Here is a 22635-nt window from a genome sequence, read left to right on the forward strand (position 1 = left end):
CACCTTTAGGTGTTGCTGTGGGAGAACCAGAGTGTTTGATTTAAAAGAAATAAATACAATGCAACAAAACCTGCCAGTTCTGAGTTGGAGAAGGATGAGGTTGTAAATAACTGGAAATTAAGTGTGCGTCATTCTTTGGGAATGGAGAGTATTTGACACCTGTGCGTCATCTTCACCAAAGTATCAGATTATATAGTGCGTTAAGACGAACCGTCCAGTCATTTTCTGCTGACTTCTGGAATCTCCGTCCTTCCTCTCTCCATTAAGATTTATTCGCATTTCTCGAGGATCGCGACAGACTTTTTTTTTGTTTTGCTTCGGTTCTCTGAGCGCACAGGATCAAATCCTGCTCCGGTGCCGTTGGACTGAGGGAGGCGCATCAGCTGGTGGCAGGGAACCCGGAGCTCCGGGTCTGGACCCGAGCCAAAACCTGTCTGGTGTCAAACCAGCCCGAACAGATACGCCGAGACATCTCATTTCTTCCCTTCATTCCTGAAGCGGCAGCCTGTCCACCCCTTGTGTAAAAGTATATCTCATCACCTGTGTGAGGATCTGCGGGGCTATAAGACGCTCTGCGGAGCCTTCCTCCGGCAGATCCCCCATGGCTTTTACCCGCAGATCGCATTTGCTCTCACTTCTCTGTACTTTATCATACTTGATTTGTTGACCCACCGATTTATTTTATTTTATTTTTTATCATTATATAGCCTATATCTATTTTCATATGTTTCTCCCATCCATGGAAATGTTCCGTGCAGATCCATAAAGAACCAAATTCTGCTTAATATGAACTTTTTGCCAAGTGGAATATGTTTTTTTCTATCGGTAACAACCTGCTGGCTGACGGCCAAGGTCGATGCGTCCTGGTGGTGAGTGTCGCTCTGTATTAGTGTCTGTTTTATTTTATTACTGTTTAACATCGCAAAATTCCCCTCAGTAATCTATTCTAACTTCTAATGAAGGTTTCCTCTTAGAAATTTGGTATACATGTATGCTTTTGCAGTGTTTTCTACATTGAATATTGTACAAGATAAGTTTTCAGGCTTTCCAGTCCAATTTAATATCTGTGCATTTGTTATTTTTGCACGATTCCTTAATTAATATTTGTAAGGTATCTGTGTCCAAATTCCCGTTTTTATCGTTTTAAATATTAACACAGCTGAGTGCTTTTAAGATTTAAAATTTAAATAATGTAGCTTGATCTAATTCTTTTCTTACAATGCAGTAAGAACAAATATTGAAAAAGTAAGGAATGAATAAAAATAAATATATCAAATTAAGATGGAAAATAGTTCAACCAAGTGGTCAGTTAAAGGAGCACAGAAGTTCACTTTCAAATGAAACTTAGCAATAATTTGGTTTTCCATCACGCAAACTTTTTTTTTTTAAAGGAAAAACCTTCTTTCCATTAAAAGTGTTTGAAGTAGTGCCTTGAGCAAAGAGTTAAACAGATTTGGAGTATTTGAACTTTTTTTTAAAATCCCAATCCACCCAAAGGCATCAACTCAAGATTGAACATTTTAAGCTGAGTGCAGGTAAAACGTGAACATCGTCACCTTCCTTTCTTCCAAAAGTAAAGTGCTAATTTCTTTTTTTCTTCTTCTTCTTTTTTAAACCAAAATTACTTCAGAAAAAAATGACTCGGGCCATTTATTTAGGAATGTGACGATATGGTTCAAATTTCTCCTTAGAGAGAGTAAGATTTTCATGGTTTCCGTGCGATAGTAAAGGGTAGTACATTTTTCATCACCTTTCAAAATATTTTTAATTTTCCATTGATGCTCACTTCTTGTTTTAAGTTCGTTTAACTAAAATCTGTATAAAAATGATAACTAATCACAGGATCTCACCATGAGAAGATATAAGTTTTCAGAACTTTGGCTCGATGATCTGACATCCAGCATTCATCAGCGGATACCATTTAGACTGTTTCATGTTACTGTTTTCGTCCAGAAATTTCGCGAATGCGCTGGAAGACAAAAGGACGATTCTTTTCTTTGCCATCCGTAGCCGCGGTAGAACGATTCAGTGAACTAAATGGAACCTGGGGATGTAGGTAGTTTTTCATTTTTACAGTGCAACACAGCAAAGGGAAAATAACGCAGAAAAAAACGTTTAAGAACAACTCAAAACCACTCTAGTCGTCTTTTTCTCACTTTCCGTGTCGGCTAGCTACACGCAGACTCGTTGCCATAGCAACCAACTAACAGCTCCTCTATATGTATGAGGATTCAACACTATAAAATACACAGAGCAGAACATTCGGTTAACAGTTTCATGTTTTCAGACTTGATGTTTATTTTGGCATTATAAGGAGATCTAAAGTTGGACAATCCTGGAAAATATGTAAATGGTCACCAGTTTGCTTGCAATCCCTCCAACATAAATCAGTTTTAGTTTTATCACGCTTAGATTTGATAAACTGTTTCCTAAAGAATCTCATCTTGAGTTTCCAATTAACTCATTCCATGTTGGGCTATTTGTAATTTTATGACAATCTGATGTAGTTTAAAATCGAACTAAATTGTTCAACTAAACCACATACAGTATACATTATCAAAATATATGTTTTTTTAAAGAAAGCATTAGTCATTTAAATTAGCCTGTCATTTAAATTGTGCATTTTTAAATGAAAGCATGACTTAAATGTTTAGATGTTTGCCTCTACAAAGCTGAGTGCCATGTGTTTAAATATTTGTTCCCTGTTCCTCACCATGTAGGTACATGGGCACCCTGGGCTCCCAGGTGATGTGCGACAACATCCCCGGCTTGGTGAACAAACAGCGCCAACTCTGCCGCCAGCACCCCAAGGTGATGCAGGCCATTGGGGCCGGGATGAAGGAGTGGATCTCTGAGTGCCAGCACCAGTTCCGCAACCACCGCTGGAACTGCAACACAACAGCCAGGGACCACAACTTGTTTGGCCGTCTGCTGCTACGCGGTGAGTAGAAACTGGAACCCTGTGCTTACCCCAACCACCGATGGGTTGGCCTGGATAGATGCTCTTCTCATGACTTATGAAGGCCCTTAAAGTAAATGTGAAAACAATTTCAAACAAACGGTCATTCTTTCAAGAGCTCAGCTAAATCTACGTCCGCTGAAATGAAATATCTTGTAGACATGTTGTTTTCTTTCTGCGGCAGTTGGATCACATTCTGTACCTCTCCTCTCTTTACAAACATACATTCATTACATCAGTGCAGACAAGCGGTTTCTCTGAGGTACTTGTTGTACTGCTGCAGTCCTTACTGTGGTAAATTTGTCCTGCAGTTCCCAGATGTGATAAAACTGTTGAGCAGAGAGAGCAGACATTCATCAGCTCCTGATTTGATCATAAATGATACTCTTTAAGGGGGCAATATTACATGAAATTAACTTTTTTTCTCCTTACATCATGTTATAATGCTATTCTCCAGGTTTGTTTCTGTATCAAAAACATACCTGAAGTGCTGCTTTGATTCTTCATGCATGTTTGAGAAATCAGTTAATCTGTCAAAGCAACCATTCAGTTATTGAAAACATCTGGGCGGACCTAACCCCGCCTTCTCAGAGATGCAGTTTGCAGGTTTCCAAGCTTCCACCTCACAGAGCACTCCTTCAGACTAGCCAGCAGCAATTAGCAAACACCTGGTAGAACTGTGCATCTGCTGAGCTCATTATAGGAGCTACTTCTCAGAGCAACGCTGGTAAAAACCTTGTTAAAAGGTTAATAGAGGAGTCATGTTGGGATGACTTCCTGAAGGTGGAGTTTCAGGAGTTTTTAAAGAGACAGAGGCCCTATTCCAAGGTGTTACATTACAAGGTGAAATTTCTTTTAAGTAATGATCTACAGTATATCGCCATTGTAAACAAATGAAGGTAACATAGTTGCTTGGCTGCGCTATAAAATGCCGATATGTGTCTGGAAAGCGCATAATACTGCCCCTCCAGGCTATAGGTGCTCATTGGAAATGAGTACATGTTTCTATTTTTTATTTTTAAAATAATAATAATAACAATATGATTGCAAAACCTGCAACACCTCAAATGTTCCCACTGATATCCTTAGATTAATTCAGCTATCTTCAGTAATTAATCTCCTCTCAGCCCATTCAGTTGAGGGATGGCAAGCTATCATAATCCCAGCCTTTTGAAGAGTCACTGCTGGTCATCAGCGGTGTTTATCTTCTCCGACGATTTGTTGGCAACTACAAATGATTTATTGGCAGCTTTAAAAGACGAGAGCTAACATAAAAAGGTTGGTTCTGACTGTCAGTGAGAGGTGAAGCGGCATTAGGGACTAAAGTGATTACCAAGCAGAGAGCTCGCCTGTCATTCCCTGTAACTGATGTTACAGAAGCATCTTGTCAAGTGAAACGTGTGATTGCACATCTCAGCCACTAAAACTGTGGTGCTGTTTTCAGCGGGGGGCATGTTGGAGCTGGTCCGGATCTTATTTTCCCTCTTCTGGAGCAGAAGGAAGGATCATCAGAACCTGACGGCCTGGTGTTCCTCTCCCATGCCCTGAGATTTAACCTGTGAGGTGGATCCTTCATCTTAGTCTGTTTCATGTCGGGGGGCCTCTAATCAGCCGTGTGGCATTTGGACCTCCCACCCGGGCCCCGACCGTGTCACAAAGCATTATCATGGCACACAGAGGCCCCTCCAGAAGCTCCTTATTGTCAATGTCAGAAGGCTAATTTCAAACAATTACACAGGAGATTTCCCTCTGCAGCAACGTGTTCTCTCACTGTTCTCCTCATTCACCCCATTAGACACACCTAAGTGAGCTGCTACACACACACACGCACACCCCCACACGCATGCGCGCGCACACACACACGCAAACCCACCTCTGTTTATATTAGTTACCTTTCCCAGGTAACACTTGAGCTTGTTTTAAACATAATTTTTCTTTCTATATGCAGTTTCAGATTTGAAGACTGTCATGTAATTTTTTGTGTTTTTGTAAATGCTTATGCCTTCTGGAAATGTCAGTAATGTAGCTTCAAGTCAAATTTATTGGTATAGCATATATCATTAACAAGGAAGTTCAAAGTGCTTTATATAACAACCAATCATGAAACTGAAATTTTGTCAAATGAAAGAAAATGTACATGAAATATATTGATCACTGTTCCAGTTATTATGAATCAAAGGCAACTTTAAACAGGTGGGGTTTTGGCCTTGATTTAAAGCTGTATAGTAACTTTTATTAAAAATATATATATATTTATATAGCTCTTTTTTTTTTTACATACATACAGCCACATTCGTGATGTTTTTTATCAGTTCATGCACTGCAAACATTCATATCATTTGAACACTTGAGAAATTAAGGTAATTTTCTTTACTCTTATCATGTTGTACCTTAAGGAAATATGTGTTTATCACTCCAATATGTAATAACTACCAACTTGCGGTTGGTCAGATTTATTGTGGTTTGCTCAGGAGCCATAATTTGTCAAATATCATATTTTGACTGAGCTATCCAAAATAGAGTGAGAACCAAAATCAACTATTTTCAGAAAGTTATATAAAATGTAATTATATAAGAGATTTAAGCATTTTGACACTTCCTTCACATAAAATATAAAAATACTTCACTAAATATGCAATTTCATAGCCAAGAATTACGGTATTATCTGGCAAAAAAAACAGGTACTAAGAGAAATATTTCGGATTTTTTTTATGTGGAGTCCTGCCGAGAGATGATCAGTACATTTCTTATTTAAAGAGGATGGTTCTCTGAGCCTCTTTAAATAAGAGATACATTTTCCAGCTAACCATTGGGCAAATAAGAGCTGTACCAAAAGTCAAGATTTTTCATATCAAAACATCTCTTGCCCACTGCAGGTCAAATATTTGCTTCTGATAATCACTCAACATTTCATTAATAAATACATTTTTGCTCCTTATATGTTCAGCTGACTTTACCAGACATGGTGGTTTCATAGCAGAAATGAAATGAAGAAATGGAGCTCTCCTTTTCTCAGATCTTGCCCACATCTCTCTTTGGTTACTGTGCATGTGGAGGAGATGAGGGCTCCACATGAGGGCATTGCTCATAACCCTAAGTTGTTGGAAAGAGATGAAGCTTTTCCTTTTTCTGTTTCATGCTCGGTAACTTAGCATGAAAGCTTCTGGCAAAAAAACAACAGCGAGGTTTCATCAGTAGCCAAACAGTTAAGGGACAGTTCTGATTGTCATGGTATGATTCTGAAATCAGCAGACTTGTGTTGGGACATGTAGAAAATAACAGGAACTTGGCAAGATTGGTTACTAACTACAAGAAAAAAACAATTCTTTTTTTATTGTTTTGTGAACCAAAACAATAAAAACAGTAACCTGGACCCATCAGTCAATGTAAAGACATGCTGTCAATCTTCAAATCTGAGCTGTTCCCTGAAGAACGTACTCCTACACAAATACATGTTTTTGGTACAAAGTAACAGACTTTGCCCCATCATAATTGTCTACTTCTAGGCAGCCAAGAAGTTGCCTTTGTGTACGCCATCTCCTCTGCAGGAGTGGTGTATACTTTGGCCCGAGCTTGCAGCCAGGGCGACCTGGACAACTGTTCCTGTGACCCCACCAAGAAGGGCTCATCGCAGGACTCCAAGGGCTCCTTCGACTGGGGAGGCTGCAGCGATCATGTGGAGCACGCCATTCACTTCAGTCAAATCTTTGTGGATGCCAAAGAGAGGAAGGAGAGGGATGCCCGAGCGCTCATGAACCTGCACAACAACAGAGCTGGCAGGAAGGTATGGGAGAGGGTACACATAGAAATGACTCAGCTCAGCAATAAAGCAATCGGATGATGCGTTGATTTTCTTCTTCTGGATTTTCTTTCTCATTATTTTGAAAACTGTCTAGAAAGGGGAATACTAAAAGCTATTTTCTAGACATCTGTAAATGAACCTCGCTTCTTATCTCCTCACAGGCAGTGAAGCGCTTCATGACTTTACAGTGTAAATGCCATGGTGTCAGTGGCTCGTGCAGCATCCGTACCTGCTGGCAGGCTATGGCCGACTTCCGACGCACTGGTGACCACCTGAGGAGGAGATACAATGGCGCTGTGCAGGTCGCAGTCAATCAGTATGGAACTGGCTTTACAGCCGCGCACACACACCTCAAACGTCCTAGCAAAAATGATCTGGTCTACCTGGAAGACTCACCAGACTACTGTATACGGGACCCTCAGTCAGGTAAGGGCTTAATCTGTTCGTCAGGTCATGTTCATGCTCCTAAATAAAACACAGCCAAAATAGAATGCATAAATACATCCTCCTCTATTTAAAAAACAGTTTGCATCTGAGAACTTCCACCAATTACCTATTTCATGAACTTTTAACCACCTCATTGCCATCAGTAAGGCACATCATTCCCACATGTATCTAGCTCAGGGATGGTGGGAAGTCTTAACCTTTTGGCTCATGTTAGACCTTCCTGCTATGAGTTAGTGTCACTTCCTGTTTCATGGCAATGGGTTATCAAGCACTTCAGGTACGATCCAGAATCCATCATTTGAAATTGTCTTCTGTTGTTATACATAGTGTTCTAAAGAGTCAACCTTCAGAACACGCAGTGTACCACTGAATCCTGTGAATTTCTTCTTCAAATTGATGGCATCAAACTACCTTCCCAATCTGTTCTGTAATGGTGCACTGAAAAATCTGTGGAGATGATGATGCTTTAGGGAAAAACAGCTTTTAAAATTCAAATTCCACTGACCAATTGGCCTGTTTGTACGTAGATGAACATTGTTTATATCCAGTAGTCACTTCTCAGAGTAGAATTCAACATCACCCTTGTTCTGTGTCATCAGAGGCAGCGAACCACTAGGCAAAGAAGAGCTTAAAAATTTAATGAGGAGGATGAAAAAACATACAACTTTCCTGTCTAAGTGGGCAGGGCTGAAGTGATGTCAGCAAGTGATTATATAAATATGTTTAATGCTGGTCTGGGATGATATCCAGAAAATCTGGTACAGGCTTGACCTGGTGTGAGAAAATTCTTGCGTATTCATCTTTTTATTTTGAGAAATCAGATTTTCCTGCTTGGCGACCTCCACGTGCAGCAAAAAGCTTTTCATAACTTGTGACCTTCATTGCCTCAACCCTATTCTGACTCATTTTGAAATCTGAGGAAAGCCGTAGAAGGAGTTTGCTCAGTTTGTAAGTAAAAGACACAAACTGATCCAAAGTGGCCAACTTCCAGCAAGAATTTGATCATAACTCTGAGTTTTTTCTGTTCAATAGGCGTGTGCATCAAATTTCAAATTCCTTGGCTAAAACACAGCTTGTTGTTTGGATGCAGTGACGCGATTTTGCCACCAAAGATTTGCATAAATACCTTTTGGGGGTTGAATTGCTACCCACCATGTTCAGTTTGGGGCAAATATGATTATTTCCGTTCAAATTTCAGTCAAACATAAGACTGAGGCGTGACATCAGACCTCGCTACGTCCGACAGCCACACACCCTGCTAAAGGTCTCTGTGTTGGAAACCAAGCAGGCCAACTTGTTATCTCTTAAATGACTCAATTTCAAGTGGATTAGCTCAAGAGGGTCATAGAGTGAACTTTCCAAAAGAAAAAAAATGTGTCTCTCTGTTCTCAGAGGGCAGGGCTTAGATAATGTCAGCGGATGACCACATAGAATCAATCGTTGAAAACCAAAATGGAAATACCCTCAATTTCTTTTGCCCTCAAGTCTTTCACAATCAGTTCCTGCCTTGTTCTTCCAGTCTTTCTCTTCACCAGATAACTGACTGATTGTACAGTAACCAAAAACACTGCTGTTGTTAGGAAAGACTAGGTTACTTTGATGTGGGCCTTTTCATGGCTGAGACAAGAGACAGTGTGAGAACGAAAACATTTGTGTTTAAAACTCGGGTTAGAAAGCAGGCAGATGACAGGGCAGTGAGTGTGTGAGTGTGTGTCTTCCAGAAGGAGTGGCTGCTTGTCGTGCAACCGATGATCCGTGACAATCAGGTGTCTGCCAGTTTAAGAGCCGTTACACACATCTGTGGGCTGAAACTCTAGAATACCACACCTTTATAAATCATCTCAACATGAAACACACACACAAACACACTGATTTTGGTTTGCAAGGGAGGTTAAGATCAGCTTATTGGAGTAGTTTGCATCACACAGAAGCATAGATGAAGTTTAATTTGCTTAGTGCCATTCTATAATGGCACTCAAACCCTAACAAAACTTTAAACTGCATCAATACTCATTCTTTTGTTTTCCAATTTTGATTTTTGCTCTGTTCTTCCATGCATTTGTTTGAAAAAATCCGTCCTGACCCTAAAGTAAAACTTTTGACCAGTCATGAATGACCTCAGATACAGCGCTCTGTGCTGATGCTTAGCAACGACCTTCTGTCATCAGTCTTCCTCATGACTGTCCCACTGACCCAGACTGAGTGGTTCAGAGGCTGCAGGTGTTTAGAGTTAATTACCTGATTAGAGTGTGACACCACGAGTTCCCAATATTGAACTTTTTCTCAATATTCAAACATATTATGTTATCATTATGAGTGACAAAAAATATTGAATTTTTTCATAAGGATATTGTTATGACATTTTATTTTTGTACTTTTTGCAGTGTGGGAGATATTCAACAATATTGGTCACCTCATTATTAAAATAAGGACATTAGTAATTATTATCAATCAATCAGTCAATTTTATTTATAAACCACCCTTTATACTAAAAGCAGCTCAAAGTGCTGCTCAAAGATCAATAAAAACAAACAAACAATTAAAACAAAAAAAAAATCTCACACTTTTGTTACCGGGGTGCATGGAGAAGCGGACTGTTTGTCCAGGAGACAGCACCTTTACGTTTTCCTACCCTGAACCTTGTGGGACCGAAGCATTTCTTATTCCCTGAACTTCGTCTGTTTCGTGTTTCAGTCATCTCAGTTGAAAATCTTCTGCAGCTTCACTTATTTAACTGTAACAGGCGACCTTTATATATAAACTAGTTTCATTTTTTAAATCTCTCATCTTTGTAAGACAATCCTTTCCTTTCTCCCAGACACACTATAAAATATTGATAATGCATTCCACCAAGATAGATGATATGTACATCCTAATTTACAGATTACCAAACTTTTCACTGTTTTTACCGAAGTTTTAGACTGTACCCTCTATAGTGCTAATTCATGCTGTTTGGTCCTGTTTTCTGTGCCAGAGTAATGCTGCAGGAATGCTGTCTGCAAACAATTCAACCAAGTTTTAACTATAAAAAGATAGTAATTTTGCTCTACTTAGATTATTTACACTTGTTCTTGTGCTTTTGCTGTTATTTATTTTTTTGTCTGAGGGATGAAAACTGCTGCTTTTAGCTTCACCAGTTGTACTTTATATTAATGGTGTGTATTATATTAAAGCTGCAGCAGGTAATCAGACGACTAGACGATTAGTCCAAATGATGAACAAGCTAATATTACCTTGCTAGTCTTTTCGATCTAAACCCCAAATCAACTTTTTCTTAATATTGATGTCTAAATAGGTTATTTGGGGTTATATATTTCTGTTTCTGTGTGTGAAATTTTATGAAATGTTCCTATTGGTACAACTTTGTCACATCATGTTCAGGTATAAAACTATTTCTCTCAGACACACGCCCCCTCTTGGCGAGTCAGGAGTAGGAATACCAAGGCGAGCGTTGATCAGCTTTGCAAATGTGTGATTTGTCTCCAATGTGGTCGTGGAGTTGAACGGCTCTCCTCGGCTCTATTGGCGACGCAGCGGCGCTGCAGAGTGTTGTCACCTTAAAAGTCTCTGATAATACAGGAAAAGTTTGTCTTCTTTAAAGTCACTAGAGGTGTCTGAGAAGTCACTAAACATAGTGACAAAGTGGATAAGTTGGTAATCCTGATCACACCTCATTCATCCCTCTTGGCTCTGCCCACTTTGGTGGAATTTTTCAGAATTTCCCAGGGGAGGGTTTATGCTTTAGTTACAGTTACTAGTTACACTTTAAAGAGCAAAAAGATGAAACATTCACTGATAAGAACTGATAAAAATACTAAACTTAGTGGGTCTTTCATCACCTACATTTATATTTTTAAGTCTCTGTATCAAAATAACAACAAGTATCACAGCAGGAGGGTTCATCACAGATGTTTAGGGTAGTTTGGTTCACGGTTGAATATGTGGCCCTTTAACAGGAACCCAGGAGGAACCTGGGATCTCATTGGTCATTTTTTATTTTTTACAACAGACATGGATGCTTCATGGTCCGTGGACATGCATGCAGGATTATGCTAACATAAACACATGTATGTACTCTAAGCTCATGTATGTACTCTGTTATCAAGTTTAAAACATAGTTTGAGTAATTCTTCCTTCACACTTTGAATACTCTCTCAAAGAAACACAAACTGGTGATCATTCAATCATTTTCTCAGACACTTCAAGGAACAAACCGCGGCCCAGAGAGATGGTGAAACGGCCCCTCAGAGTGTGAAATCAATTTCCCTCAGCTCCAGCAAGGCTCAGGTGCTAAACTCATCTCTCGGCGCCCCCTCATCTTAATTCAATAAGCAGACACAGGGAGAGCAAGGACCCTGAGGTAGATGCTGGCCGTGATGTCACCCCGAGCGGCGCGGCATACCACGGATAATGGGCGGGGGGGCGGAGGGGCCCGCTGCCAGAGCAGGGCGGGGCGTCTGGTCATGTCCAGACATAATACCTGCCCAGGGAACGAACAGGCGCAGAGACCATCAACACACCAACCCAAAGCAGAAGGTAAACACCAGCAAATTCCACAACATGGTTTGAAGTTCGTGTCTTAAGCCACTTTGGAATTTATTTTTTTCAACTTTATTTATATAGGAGTCAGCCTGAACACACTCCTCTTCATTAACAATCAGGATTCAGACATCACAGTATCATCTGCCTCAAGCAGAACTCTGGTTCTGCTGTGTAAAACACTCCGGACCAGGGGTGCCCAAACTTTTTGAGACCAAGATCTACTTTTTCTCTCACCAACCAGCTGAGATCTACCTCACGACACAAAGATATAAAAATTGTAAATTAAACTCTATTTACTTATTTTATATGCAAATATCCATCAGTTATAGCAGAAATATTAAAGTGATAGAAAGTCTAATACAGTTTCTTCCTCAGTGAGATTCTGACACTAGGAGGAGGTTACGGGTTTCAGAAGCTGGTTGCAAACCTGAGGCCAGCAGGTGTCAGTCAGTTATGGTAGATCTGAACTTTGGTTTGATGACTGAAATATGAGAAGCTACAGACTGATAGGAGGAACCAAAGAGCTCTGTTAAGATAAAAGCACAACATATGAAGTTGGGATATTTTTCCTCCAACAGGATCCAGAGGAATCACCTCAAAACAGATGATGGACTGGAATTTATTTCAATATCATTTAATGTCAACTCCTCATTTTCAACAGTGGACCTCTAAAGGTTGAAAAAGGTTATTATTTTGGAGAAAGTTTCATGAACATCAATATTTCCACTAAATAAGAGACAGAAATAAATAGCATATTTGAAAGAGGAAAAGCCTTTCAGACTCTGAGCTCAAAACAAGATGCCAGAGAACACCAAACTAATTTTTTGTTTATTAATAGACAATTAATAGACAATTAATTTAATTTCATATAATTATCATTTGTTACTTAATGAAATATATTTGTCCCATTTGATGTTTGTTGTGAATGACTCACAGATAAACAAAGGAATTAGTCCAAGCTTGTCGTTTATTGAACGTTCAGAAACTACAGCGGCTGTAAAGGTGAAATTAGAAAATTCCTGAAGAAATTTAACCAGGGCCTGCCAAAGTGTGCCGGTTGGTTTAGACACAGCGTTCTTATGCTAAAAATTAGCATCAATGCTAAGTGTAGCTAAAATACTAGAAAATTTCTGAAGAAATTTAACCGGGGCCTGCCAAAGCGTGCCCGTCGGTTTGGGCCCGGCGTTGTCATGCTAGAAATTAGCATCGATGCTAAAGAACGCTGCAATGTAATCAATAGCATGTGGAGAATCACAAGAACGTTAAGTAAGGTGGATGTGCACCATTCAGTATGATTTAAAATTTGTCAAGGCTTTTATTTTGGAATTTTTGTCAAACTTCATTTCAAAGGGCCAAACTAATCCCATGTGTAATAGTCATTGGGTTAAATTAGTTATATAATGCTCAAAACACAAGTAGTTGATGTAAAAATATTAAAGGCTTTTATTTTGAAATTTTTGTTAAGCTTCATTTAAAAGCGCCAATCTAATCCTATGTGTATAAGTGCTTTGGATAAAAAAGTCACATAATGCCCAAAAGAGCAAATACCTGATGTAAAAATTATCAAGGCTTTTAATTTGAAATTTTCAGTATGCTTCATTTCAAAGGGCCAAACTAATACCATGTGTAACAGTGCTTTAAATGAAAAAGTCAAATAAAGCCAAAAAGAGCAATTACATGATGTAAAAATATTCAAGGCTTTTATTTTTGAAATTTTTGTTAAGCTTCATTTCAAAGGGCCAACCTAATCCCATGTATAACAGTCATTGGATAAAATCAGTTATATAATGCTCAACAGAGCAATTACCTGATTTAAAAATATTCAAGGCTTTTATTTTTGAAATTATTATTATGCTTCATTTTAAAGTTCCGAACTAATCCCATGTGTAACAGTTACTGAGTTAAATCAGTTATATATACCCCATAGCAGCAAGTAGTTCTAAAGGCCAGTTCAGTCAACCTCTGTTTCAACTGAGTGTTCCACTATAGTTAGAACTACAGTGATGCTTATTTGTAGTCCTAATCAGCAGCCAATAGCCTCTTGAGTTCCGTTGCTATGGTAAATAATTGTCTCAGCAAAGTGTGAGCTGTTAGTGAGAGAGGCTGGGGCAGACAATTCTCTGTTTGAGCCAGCCAGTTTTACCCAAAAAAAGCATTGGGAACAAATCCTTTCCGTTCGGGAACCGTAATACATATTCGAAAACCGTTTGAAGTGTATGAGAGGGCTATGTGTCTTCTGCGATAGTCCCGAGATTCATGTCTCTACCTCACTCAGAGCAATAACAGCGATGAGAGAAAGAAATGATTTGCCCAGATCTGAAATTTTAGTCAAATACATGGGAGAGAGCCTCAGACAGCCTCAGAAAATCCTGTCGCATGACTTTGCTCTGAAGCACCGTGACAGAAAACCGCACGGTCTAGATAAATTTCGAAAACATTTTACCGGAGCAGACATGCGTATCAATGTCAGGACCGATTTTGATACCAATCGTGCGATATTTGTGGGCGTGATGGCGATTTCAAAATTATTTTGGGGTGAAAAATTCTCTTCATTTCTCACTCTAGCAGAGGGGCAATCAGTCAGAGACACACTCTAATTTTAGGAAAAATGAGAAACTTTGGGTCGCTTAGAGACAAATTGTGGACAAACCGTAATTGGTATCGATGAGCCGTCTTCACTTTCGAAGAGATCACGGACGTATCTACAAAATGAAATTTGAATGGCATTTCTATGTGAATTCGTGACGACACAGAAAATCCTCAAAAATAGGGTATTTCTAGGATTTTTCCCATTGACTTATAATGGGGTTTTTTTCGTAGTTTTTTGCGAATTATGTCGCCACGTTAACCCCGAATCCCACCAAAAGTAATAGCTCCAATGGCGTGAATTTTCTGCACGTTTTGATACCTCATTTGTAGGTGTGCACGCAGCGGTATGAGCCGCATTAACAGTTACGGAAGAAAAATAAAGAAGACTAGAAAATTTCGGAAGAAATTTAGCCAGGGCCTGCCAAGGCGCGCCCGTCGGGCATGGGCCCGGCATCGTCACGCCACAAATCGGCGTCGACGCTAAAGAACGCCGCGACGTAATCAGTGGCACGCGGAGAACCGCAAGAACGTTAAGCGAGGCGGACGTGCACCATTCGGTACGATTTAAAATGTTGTCAAGGCTTTTATTTTGGAAGTTTTGTTAAACTTCATTTCAAAGGGCCAAACTAATCCCATGCGTAATAGTCCTTGGGTTAAAATAGTTATATAATGCTCAAAACACAAGTAGCTGATGTAAAAATATTCAAGGCTTTTATTTTGAAATTTTCAGTATGCTTCATTTCAAAGGGCCAAACTAATACCATGTGTAACAGTGCTTTGGATGAAAAAGTCAAATAAAGCCAAAAAGAGCAATTACGTGATGTAAAAATATTCAAGGCTTTTATTTTGAAATTTTCAGTATGCTTCATTTCAAAGGGCCAAACTAATCCCATGTGTAACAGTGCTTTGGATGAAAAAGTCATACAAAGCCAAAAACAGCAATTACATGATGTAAAAATATTCAAGGCTTTTATTTTGAAATTATTATTATGCTCCATTTTAAAGTTCCGAACTAATCCCATGTGTAACATTGCTTTGGATGAAAAAGTCATATACGGCCAAAAAGAGCAATTACGTCATGTAAAATATTCAAGGCTTTTATTTTGAAATTTTCAGTATGCTTAATTTTAAAGTTCCAAACTAATCCCATGTGTAACAGTGCTTTGGATGAAAAAGTCATACAAAGCCAAAAAGAGCAATTACATGATGTAACAATATTCAAGGCTTTTATTTTGAAATTTTCAGTATGCTTCATTTCAAAGGGCCAAACTAATCCCATGTGTAACAGTGCTTTGGATGAAAAAGTCATATACGGCCAAAAAGAGCAATTACGTCATGTAAAATATTCAAGGCTTTTATTTTGAAATTTTCAGTATGCTTAATTTTAAAGTTCCAAACTAATCCCATGTGTAACAGTTACTGAGTTAAATCAGTTATATACAGCCCATAGCAGCAGGTAGTTCTAAAGGCCAGTTCTCAGTCCTGATCTGTTTCAACTGAGGATAGATAGAACTACAGTGATGCGAATTTGTAGTCCTAATCAGCAGCCAATAGCCTCTTGAGTTCCGTTGCTATGGTAAATAATGGTCTCAGCAGGGTGTGAGCTCTGAGCTCTGAGCTCTCAAACACACAATTGTGTGTTTGAGCAAACACGTTTTACTGACAAAAAAGCATTGGAAACAAATCCTTCTTGTTCGGGAACCGTAATACATATTCGAAAAGCGTTTGGAGCGTATGAGAGGGCAATGTGTCTTCTGCGATAGTCCCGAGATTCATATCTGTACCTCACTCACAGCATTAACAGCGATGAGAGAAAGAAATGTTGTGCCCAGATCTGAACCTAGATCGGCTGTCACTCTAATTTGAGCAAAAATGAGAAACTTTGGGTCGCTTAGAGACAAATTGTGGACAAACCGTAACTGGTATCGACGAGCCGTCTTCACTTTCGAAGAGATCACAGACGTATCTACAAAATGAAATTTGAATGGCATTTCTAGGTGAATTTGTGACGACACAGCAAATCCTCAAAAATAGGGTATTTCTAGGATTTTTCCCATTGACTTATAATGGGTTTTTTTTGGTAGTTTTTTGCGAATTATGTCGCCACGTTAAGCCCAAATCCCACCAAAAGTAATAGCTCCAATGGCGTGAATTTTCTGCACGTTTTGATACCTCATTTGTAGGTGTGCACCCAGCGGTATGAGCCGCATTAACGGTTACGGAAGAAAAAAGAATATTAAAGAGACGCTTCTCTCCGACAATAGTAATAGGTTCCTGCCATTGCTTTGCATGGCAGGCCCCAACTAGAAAATTTCGGAAGAAATTTAGCCGGGGCCTGCCAAGGCGTGCCCGTCGGTTTGGGCCCGGTGTTGTCACGCTACAAATTAGCATCGATGCTAAAGAACGCTGCAACGTAATCAATAGCATGTGGAGAATCACAAGAACGTTAAGTAAGGTGGACGTGCACCATTCAGTAAGATTTAAAATTTTCTCAAGGCTTTTATTTTGGAAGTTTTGTTAAACTTCATTTGAAAGGGCCAAACTAATCCCATGCGTAATAGTCATTGGGTTAAAATAGTTATATAATGCTCAAAACACAAGTAGTTGATGTAAAAATATTAAAGGCTTTTATTTTGAAATGTTTGTTAAGCTTCATTTCAAAGGGCCAAACTAATACCATGTGTAACAGTGCTTTGGATGAAAAAGTCAAATAAAGCCAAAAAGAGCAATTACGTCATGTAAAAATATTCAAGGCTTTTATTTTGGAATTTTTGTTATATTCAAAGCTTTTATTTTGAAATTATTATTATGCTTAATTTTAAAGTTCCAAACTAATCCCATGTGTAACAGTTACTGAGTTAAATCAGTTATATACAGCCCATAGCAGCAAGTAGTTCTAAAGGCCAGTTCAGTCCTGATCTGTTTCAACTGAGGTTTCCACTATAGATAGAACTACAGTGATGCGTATTTGTAGTCCTAATCAGCAGCCAATAGCCTCTTGAGTTCCGTTGCTATGTTAAATAAGTTTCTCACCAAGGTGTGAACTGTTAGTGACAGAGCCTGAGACAGCCTAGAAAATCCTGTCGCATGACTTTGCTCTGAAGCACCGTGACAGAAAACCGTACGATCTAGATAAATTTCGAAAACATTTTACCGGAGCAGACATGCGTATCAATGTCAGGACCGATTTTGATACCAATCGTGCGATATTTGTGGGCGTGATGGCGATTTCAAAATTATTTTGGGGTGAAAAAGTTCTCTTGATTTCTCACTCTAATCAGTGAGAGACGCACTCTAATTTTAGGAAAAATGAGAAACTTTGGGTCGCTTAGAGACAAATTGTGGACAAACCGTAATTGGTATCGACGAGCCGTCTTCACTTTCGAAGAGATCACAGACGTATCTACAAAATGAAATTTGAATGGCATTTCTACGTGAATTCGTGACGACACAGAAAATCCTCAAAAATAGGGTATTTCTAGGATTTTTCCCATTGACTTATAATGGGGGTTTTTTCGTAGTTTTTTGCGAATTATGTCGCCATGTTAACCCCGAATCCCACCAAAAGTAATAGCTCCAATGGCGTGAATTTTCTGCATGTTTTGATACCTCATTTGTAGGTGTGCACGCAGCGGTACGAGCCGCATTAACGGTTACGGATGAAAAATAAAGAATTGGGAGAATAGCAATAGGTTCCTGCCATTGCTTTGCATGGCAGGCCCCAATAAATAAATAAAGAAAAAATAAAGAGACATTCTATTGGGTGTAGAATAATAGGTGCCTGCCATGCAATGCATGGAGGCAGTACTGACTTGCTTTCCAAGTCAGTACTGCTCTCCTTATGCATTGCTATGGGCAGGCCCCAATAATAAAAAATATGACTTCTTCTTCACCAAGTCTCTGAAGACATCAGCTGCAGACTTACATTGAAATATGACAGGAATATTCACAGATGTTTTCCTTTGGCGATAACATTTCCAACTTTTCTGCAACAGATTATTTTGGTGACGGAAAACCGGAGCCGTCTGGAGCTTCAACAGCTTGCAGTCTGTTTGTCTTGTTTTCTCTCATTGTTTCAGACTGGCAGTCCGCAGAATGTGAAATATGAAATGAAATGAATAAACCAGATAGAATAAACCAAACAGATCTTTGTGTTTTTATCATGAATGAAGACTTTGCCGACTGATGTTTCAGCCACACTTCAAAACAAAGCGAAACTACACTTGCCATCATGTGTGTGGGTATGTGTGTGTGTGTGGGGTGGGGGGGGTGGGGGGGGGGGTGGGGGGGTCAGGAGAGACGTGTGTCTGGTGGACGTCATATGAAATGAACAGCTGATGATGTTGGTGAGAGCAGCCTGATTGCTCCTGTCATCAATCTCTCATCTTTGCTTCGTCTGGACTTCATTGTCTCACTGTTTTCCATCTGATCCCCTCATACACCCACCCTGCACCACACGCACACACCCACACACACATCTCATCTCCACTGTCCTGACTGAAGCATGAGGCTCCGCCCCCACTGGGCTCTGATGTCCTGAAAAGTGATTCAAATGATCCGTTTGTGGCTTTTTGTTTTGTGTCTTAAAGTTCATCACTTCATGTAGAATCGCTGTGCTTTTAATATTTGCATAAGAAACCAAATGTTGCATTTTGAGTTGAAATATAACCTGTGATTGTGGCAAATGTTCCTGAAAGATGCTGACTGAACAATGTGGATGTTCAGTCGAAAAAAAGCTGTTTAATCTTTAATCCACCTGTTAATTATATAAAAGTAAATCAGTCTCATGTATGTCATCTTTATTAAATCTATTTACTAATCTCCACTTCATTTTTCTTTTTTTCTACATTCCTAAACTACATTCAGGAGTTTATTCTGAATGTTTATTCTGTTTCAGGTCAGTGATTTTTATCCCGACAGAGATGACAACATGTCATCCCAAGACTGAGAAAAATCACTAGAGAATCTGGAAAAATGAAAGAAAGATCAGAAATCTTAATTGAATGAAGTTGAAATGGTGATTCAACTTCTGTTTATCCTTGTAATTGATTATGATTCATGTTTCCAAAAGAAGCAGACATCCGTTGCATGAGTTTCCATCTAACGTGTTGGGATTCTGTCATGTTCCGTGTTTTTCTGTGTGTTTATTTTGAGTTTCCTGTGTCTCTGAGTCTCCGTGTTGTCCTGTCTTCCCCTTGATTACTCCCAGGTGTTTCTCGTTCCCCAATTACCTCCTGTGTATTTAGTCTCACCTGTGTCTCTGTGTGTTGTCGGGTCCTTGTCCATGTGTCCTGTCCATGCACGTAGCCTGTTTCTACAGGTGCTGAGCCCTAGCATTCCGCTCAACTGTGCTGCCAGGTTTTGTGGACTTTGGATATTGTTTGAGCCTATTTTCACCATTAAATCACCATAATCATCTCATCCTGGGTCTGCTGCGTCTGCCTCGCCGCCCTTCATCACACCAGTTCATGACAGATTCTGTCTGGTCTTGTCCTCAGGGTCGATGGGCACGGCGGGCCGGCTCTGCAGCCGGGCGTCCCGCGGCTCGGACGGCTGCGAGGTGATGTGCTGCGGCCGAGGCTACGACACGGCGCGGATCAGCCGCACCACCAAGTGCGAGTGCAAGTTCCACTGGTGCTGCGCCGTCCGCTGCAGAGACTGCCAGCAGCTGGTGGACGAGTTCACCTGCAAGTCCCACACATGATGGGAGCTGCGCCTGCCGTCAGGACGGACATGTTTATGCCAACCGGAGCTTTTAATATATTTCTAGGTAGACTTCAGTCACTGTCTGCTGCTCTGCTAGAAACGTCTCATTCCTCGACCCGAAGCAGACCAGACTGATGAAACTAAAGTATTTCAACTTTTTCACGTTCAGCTACTTCACAACCACAATTGTCAGTGTATTTTATTGGGAGGCTGGGATTTGAATATTGCATAAAAATGCAAAAAATTCTTGCCGGTCATCTTATAAAGTGAAACTCGTATAGAATCACCACCTAGAGCGATTTATTCCAAGCCTTTGTTTCTTGTCATTTTGATAGTTATGGCTAGCAGAAAATGAAAACCCCAAAAGTGTCTCAGAAAATTAGAATAATGCTTAAAACATCTGTTCTTCACCTGTAGCCATAATTATTAAAACTGCAAAAAAAAAAAAAAGAAGTTTGAAATATTTTATTTATTCTTATGTGTAGTGAATCTTTTTAAATTACTTTTTCACTTTCTGAGATGAATGGCAAGAAATATGGTACTTTTGCGCAATTTTCTTATTTTTTTTTAGATGTATTTTAAAAGTGTGTTATCTGTGAGTAACTTGGTGGAAGCAGCTGTCCTTCAGTTACAGCTCAGTCTCATCAGATCCTCTGTTTTATTTTATCTGTTCTGCTGTTAAATGTCGGTTTTATCCCTCCAGCCGTTTTCCAGATGGATATATCTTCCCACCAGCTCTACCTTCCCCTGCAAAGGGAAATTTGGGCTTTTTTCCCCCCTCAAACAATTGTTTTTTTCTCATCATTTTTCCATAAAAGTCATATTTCTAGAGCGTACTTTAAACAGAAATCCGCACAGATTCCCCACCTGAGCTGTGCGTCTCTGTAGCTCCTCCACAGCTACAATGGTCCTATTTTGTTCTCCTTGCCAATGATTTACAGCTGGAGCTGCAGAAAAAAGTTTTGGTAACACTTTATTTGACGGGTTGTGAATAAGACTGTCATGACACCGTCATAAACATGACATAACACCTGTCATGAACTTCATGAATATTTATGACTGTTGTCATAAAGTGTCGCTGCGTAAATCATAACACTTTTAATACAAAGTTGACATTATTCAAAAATGTCTTTGTTATGACAACTTGAAATTAACCAAGACATCATGATCTGACATAAATTTGTTATAAAAGTATTACTGATTAAACTTTAAAAATTCTGTAGCTTTATGTTATTAAAGCTAAAGTTTAATCGGTAATATTTTTATAACATTTTGAACAATGCCAACTTTGTATTAAAAGTGTCATGATTTACCAAATGACACTTTATGACAACAGTCATAAATGTTCACGAAGTCTTACTCATGTTTATGACGGTGTCATGACAGTCTTATTCACAACCTGTCAAATAAAGTGTTATCTAAGTTTTTCTAAGCAGCATTAAGTCAGATGGACTGAAGGTTAAAGTGTGTTCCAGACTTTAGGGTTTTTTATGCTTACTTTTGAATTATGCACAACTTTGTGATTAAAATGACATTGAAGTTTACAGTTGGAAAGTGATAAAATTTAAGCATAATGAATACTGGTGATGAGATCTGTAGAAGAGATCTGTTGCTGTCTTGGAATCCTAAAAGTGACTTTAACTCTTGTAACTCTTGTGACTTTAACAATTTTTTTGTTTTTTAAATCCCAGGAAAATGAAGACTTCCACCTCTCGTTATCGTCAACAAACTGTTGAGAACAGTACATCCACATGACCGGTCTTTATATCTGAGCTCATGCTGCTGTTCGTTCTGATTGATCACATGACCAGCATTAGATTAAAGGCTGATTTCCTCATCAATAAATCGATCATACATCACTGAAGTATCTCAGCTTCTGTTACATGTTCTTAGTTTACAGGCCTGACAGCTTCACTAACAGAGTATTTAATATTAATTAAATATTCATACAAAAATTTTATCCACATGTACAAACTGCATTAACATTCCAAGTAAGTGAAATGAACAGAACTGAAACCCAGACCTTTTTTCACCACAGACCACTTCCTGTAACCCTCCAACAATCAAACATGTTTCTTTATTACATCAGCTTCGCTTCATTGCAGAATAAATGTGTGGCAATATTTGCGTTTGGGGAAGATGGGCAACTCAACATGACTTCCTCATCTCAGTCCCAGCTGCAGACCTTCCTCGTTTTGCTGGCCAACGCTTTTCATTTCTGATCCAACTGCTGTTTCCTAGTGAGACTGAAAATGGCTTCAGCTGTTTGAAACAGAACCATGTTGTGATGATCCTGTGTTCAGTCAGATAACCCAACACCAAGCTCAGTGATCCTAAGCTAGTTCCAGTAAGACGATTTGTACCTTTCCTGGTTTAAAGGGGCGGCATTTTGAAAAATTAACTTCTATGAGTTGATTTTAATTGATAAAATTAATGTATGATGGAATATCAAGTTATGTTACTCCATCATCAAAAACATACCTGCACTGTTACCATGATATTTTCATGCATGTTTGAGAAACCCTTTATCTCCATGGCAACCATTAAGCTGTAAATAAACACCTGGTTGGACCTAGACGTGTCTTTGAGC

The 22635-nt window shown here is 39.3% G+C and overlaps 1 protein-coding gene across 1 annotated transcript; it reads left to right on the forward strand.

Moving 5' to 3' along the window:
* The first annotated feature begins 361 nt into the window (after positions 1-361).
* On the forward strand, positions 362-20951 carry wnt2 (wingless-type MMTV integration site family member 2). The gene is made up of 5 exons (XM_032578131.1): positions 362-869; positions 2721-2941; positions 6466-6743; positions 6923-7187; positions 19838-20951. Exons 1-5 carry the CDS (start codon positions 787-789, stop codon positions 20041-20043), a joined length of 1053 nt encoding a protein of 350 aa, XP_032434022.1. The 5' UTR covers positions 362-786; the 3' UTR covers positions 20044-20951.
* Positions 20952-22635: the final 1684 nt, after the last annotated feature.

Source organism: Xiphophorus hellerii, chromosome 2 (genome assembly GCF_003331165.1).
Source record: "Xiphophorus hellerii strain 12219 chromosome 2, Xiphophorus_hellerii-4.1, whole genome shotgun sequence".
NCBI classification, from domain to species: Eukaryota; Metazoa; Chordata; class Actinopteri; order Cyprinodontiformes; family Poeciliidae; genus Xiphophorus; species Xiphophorus hellerii.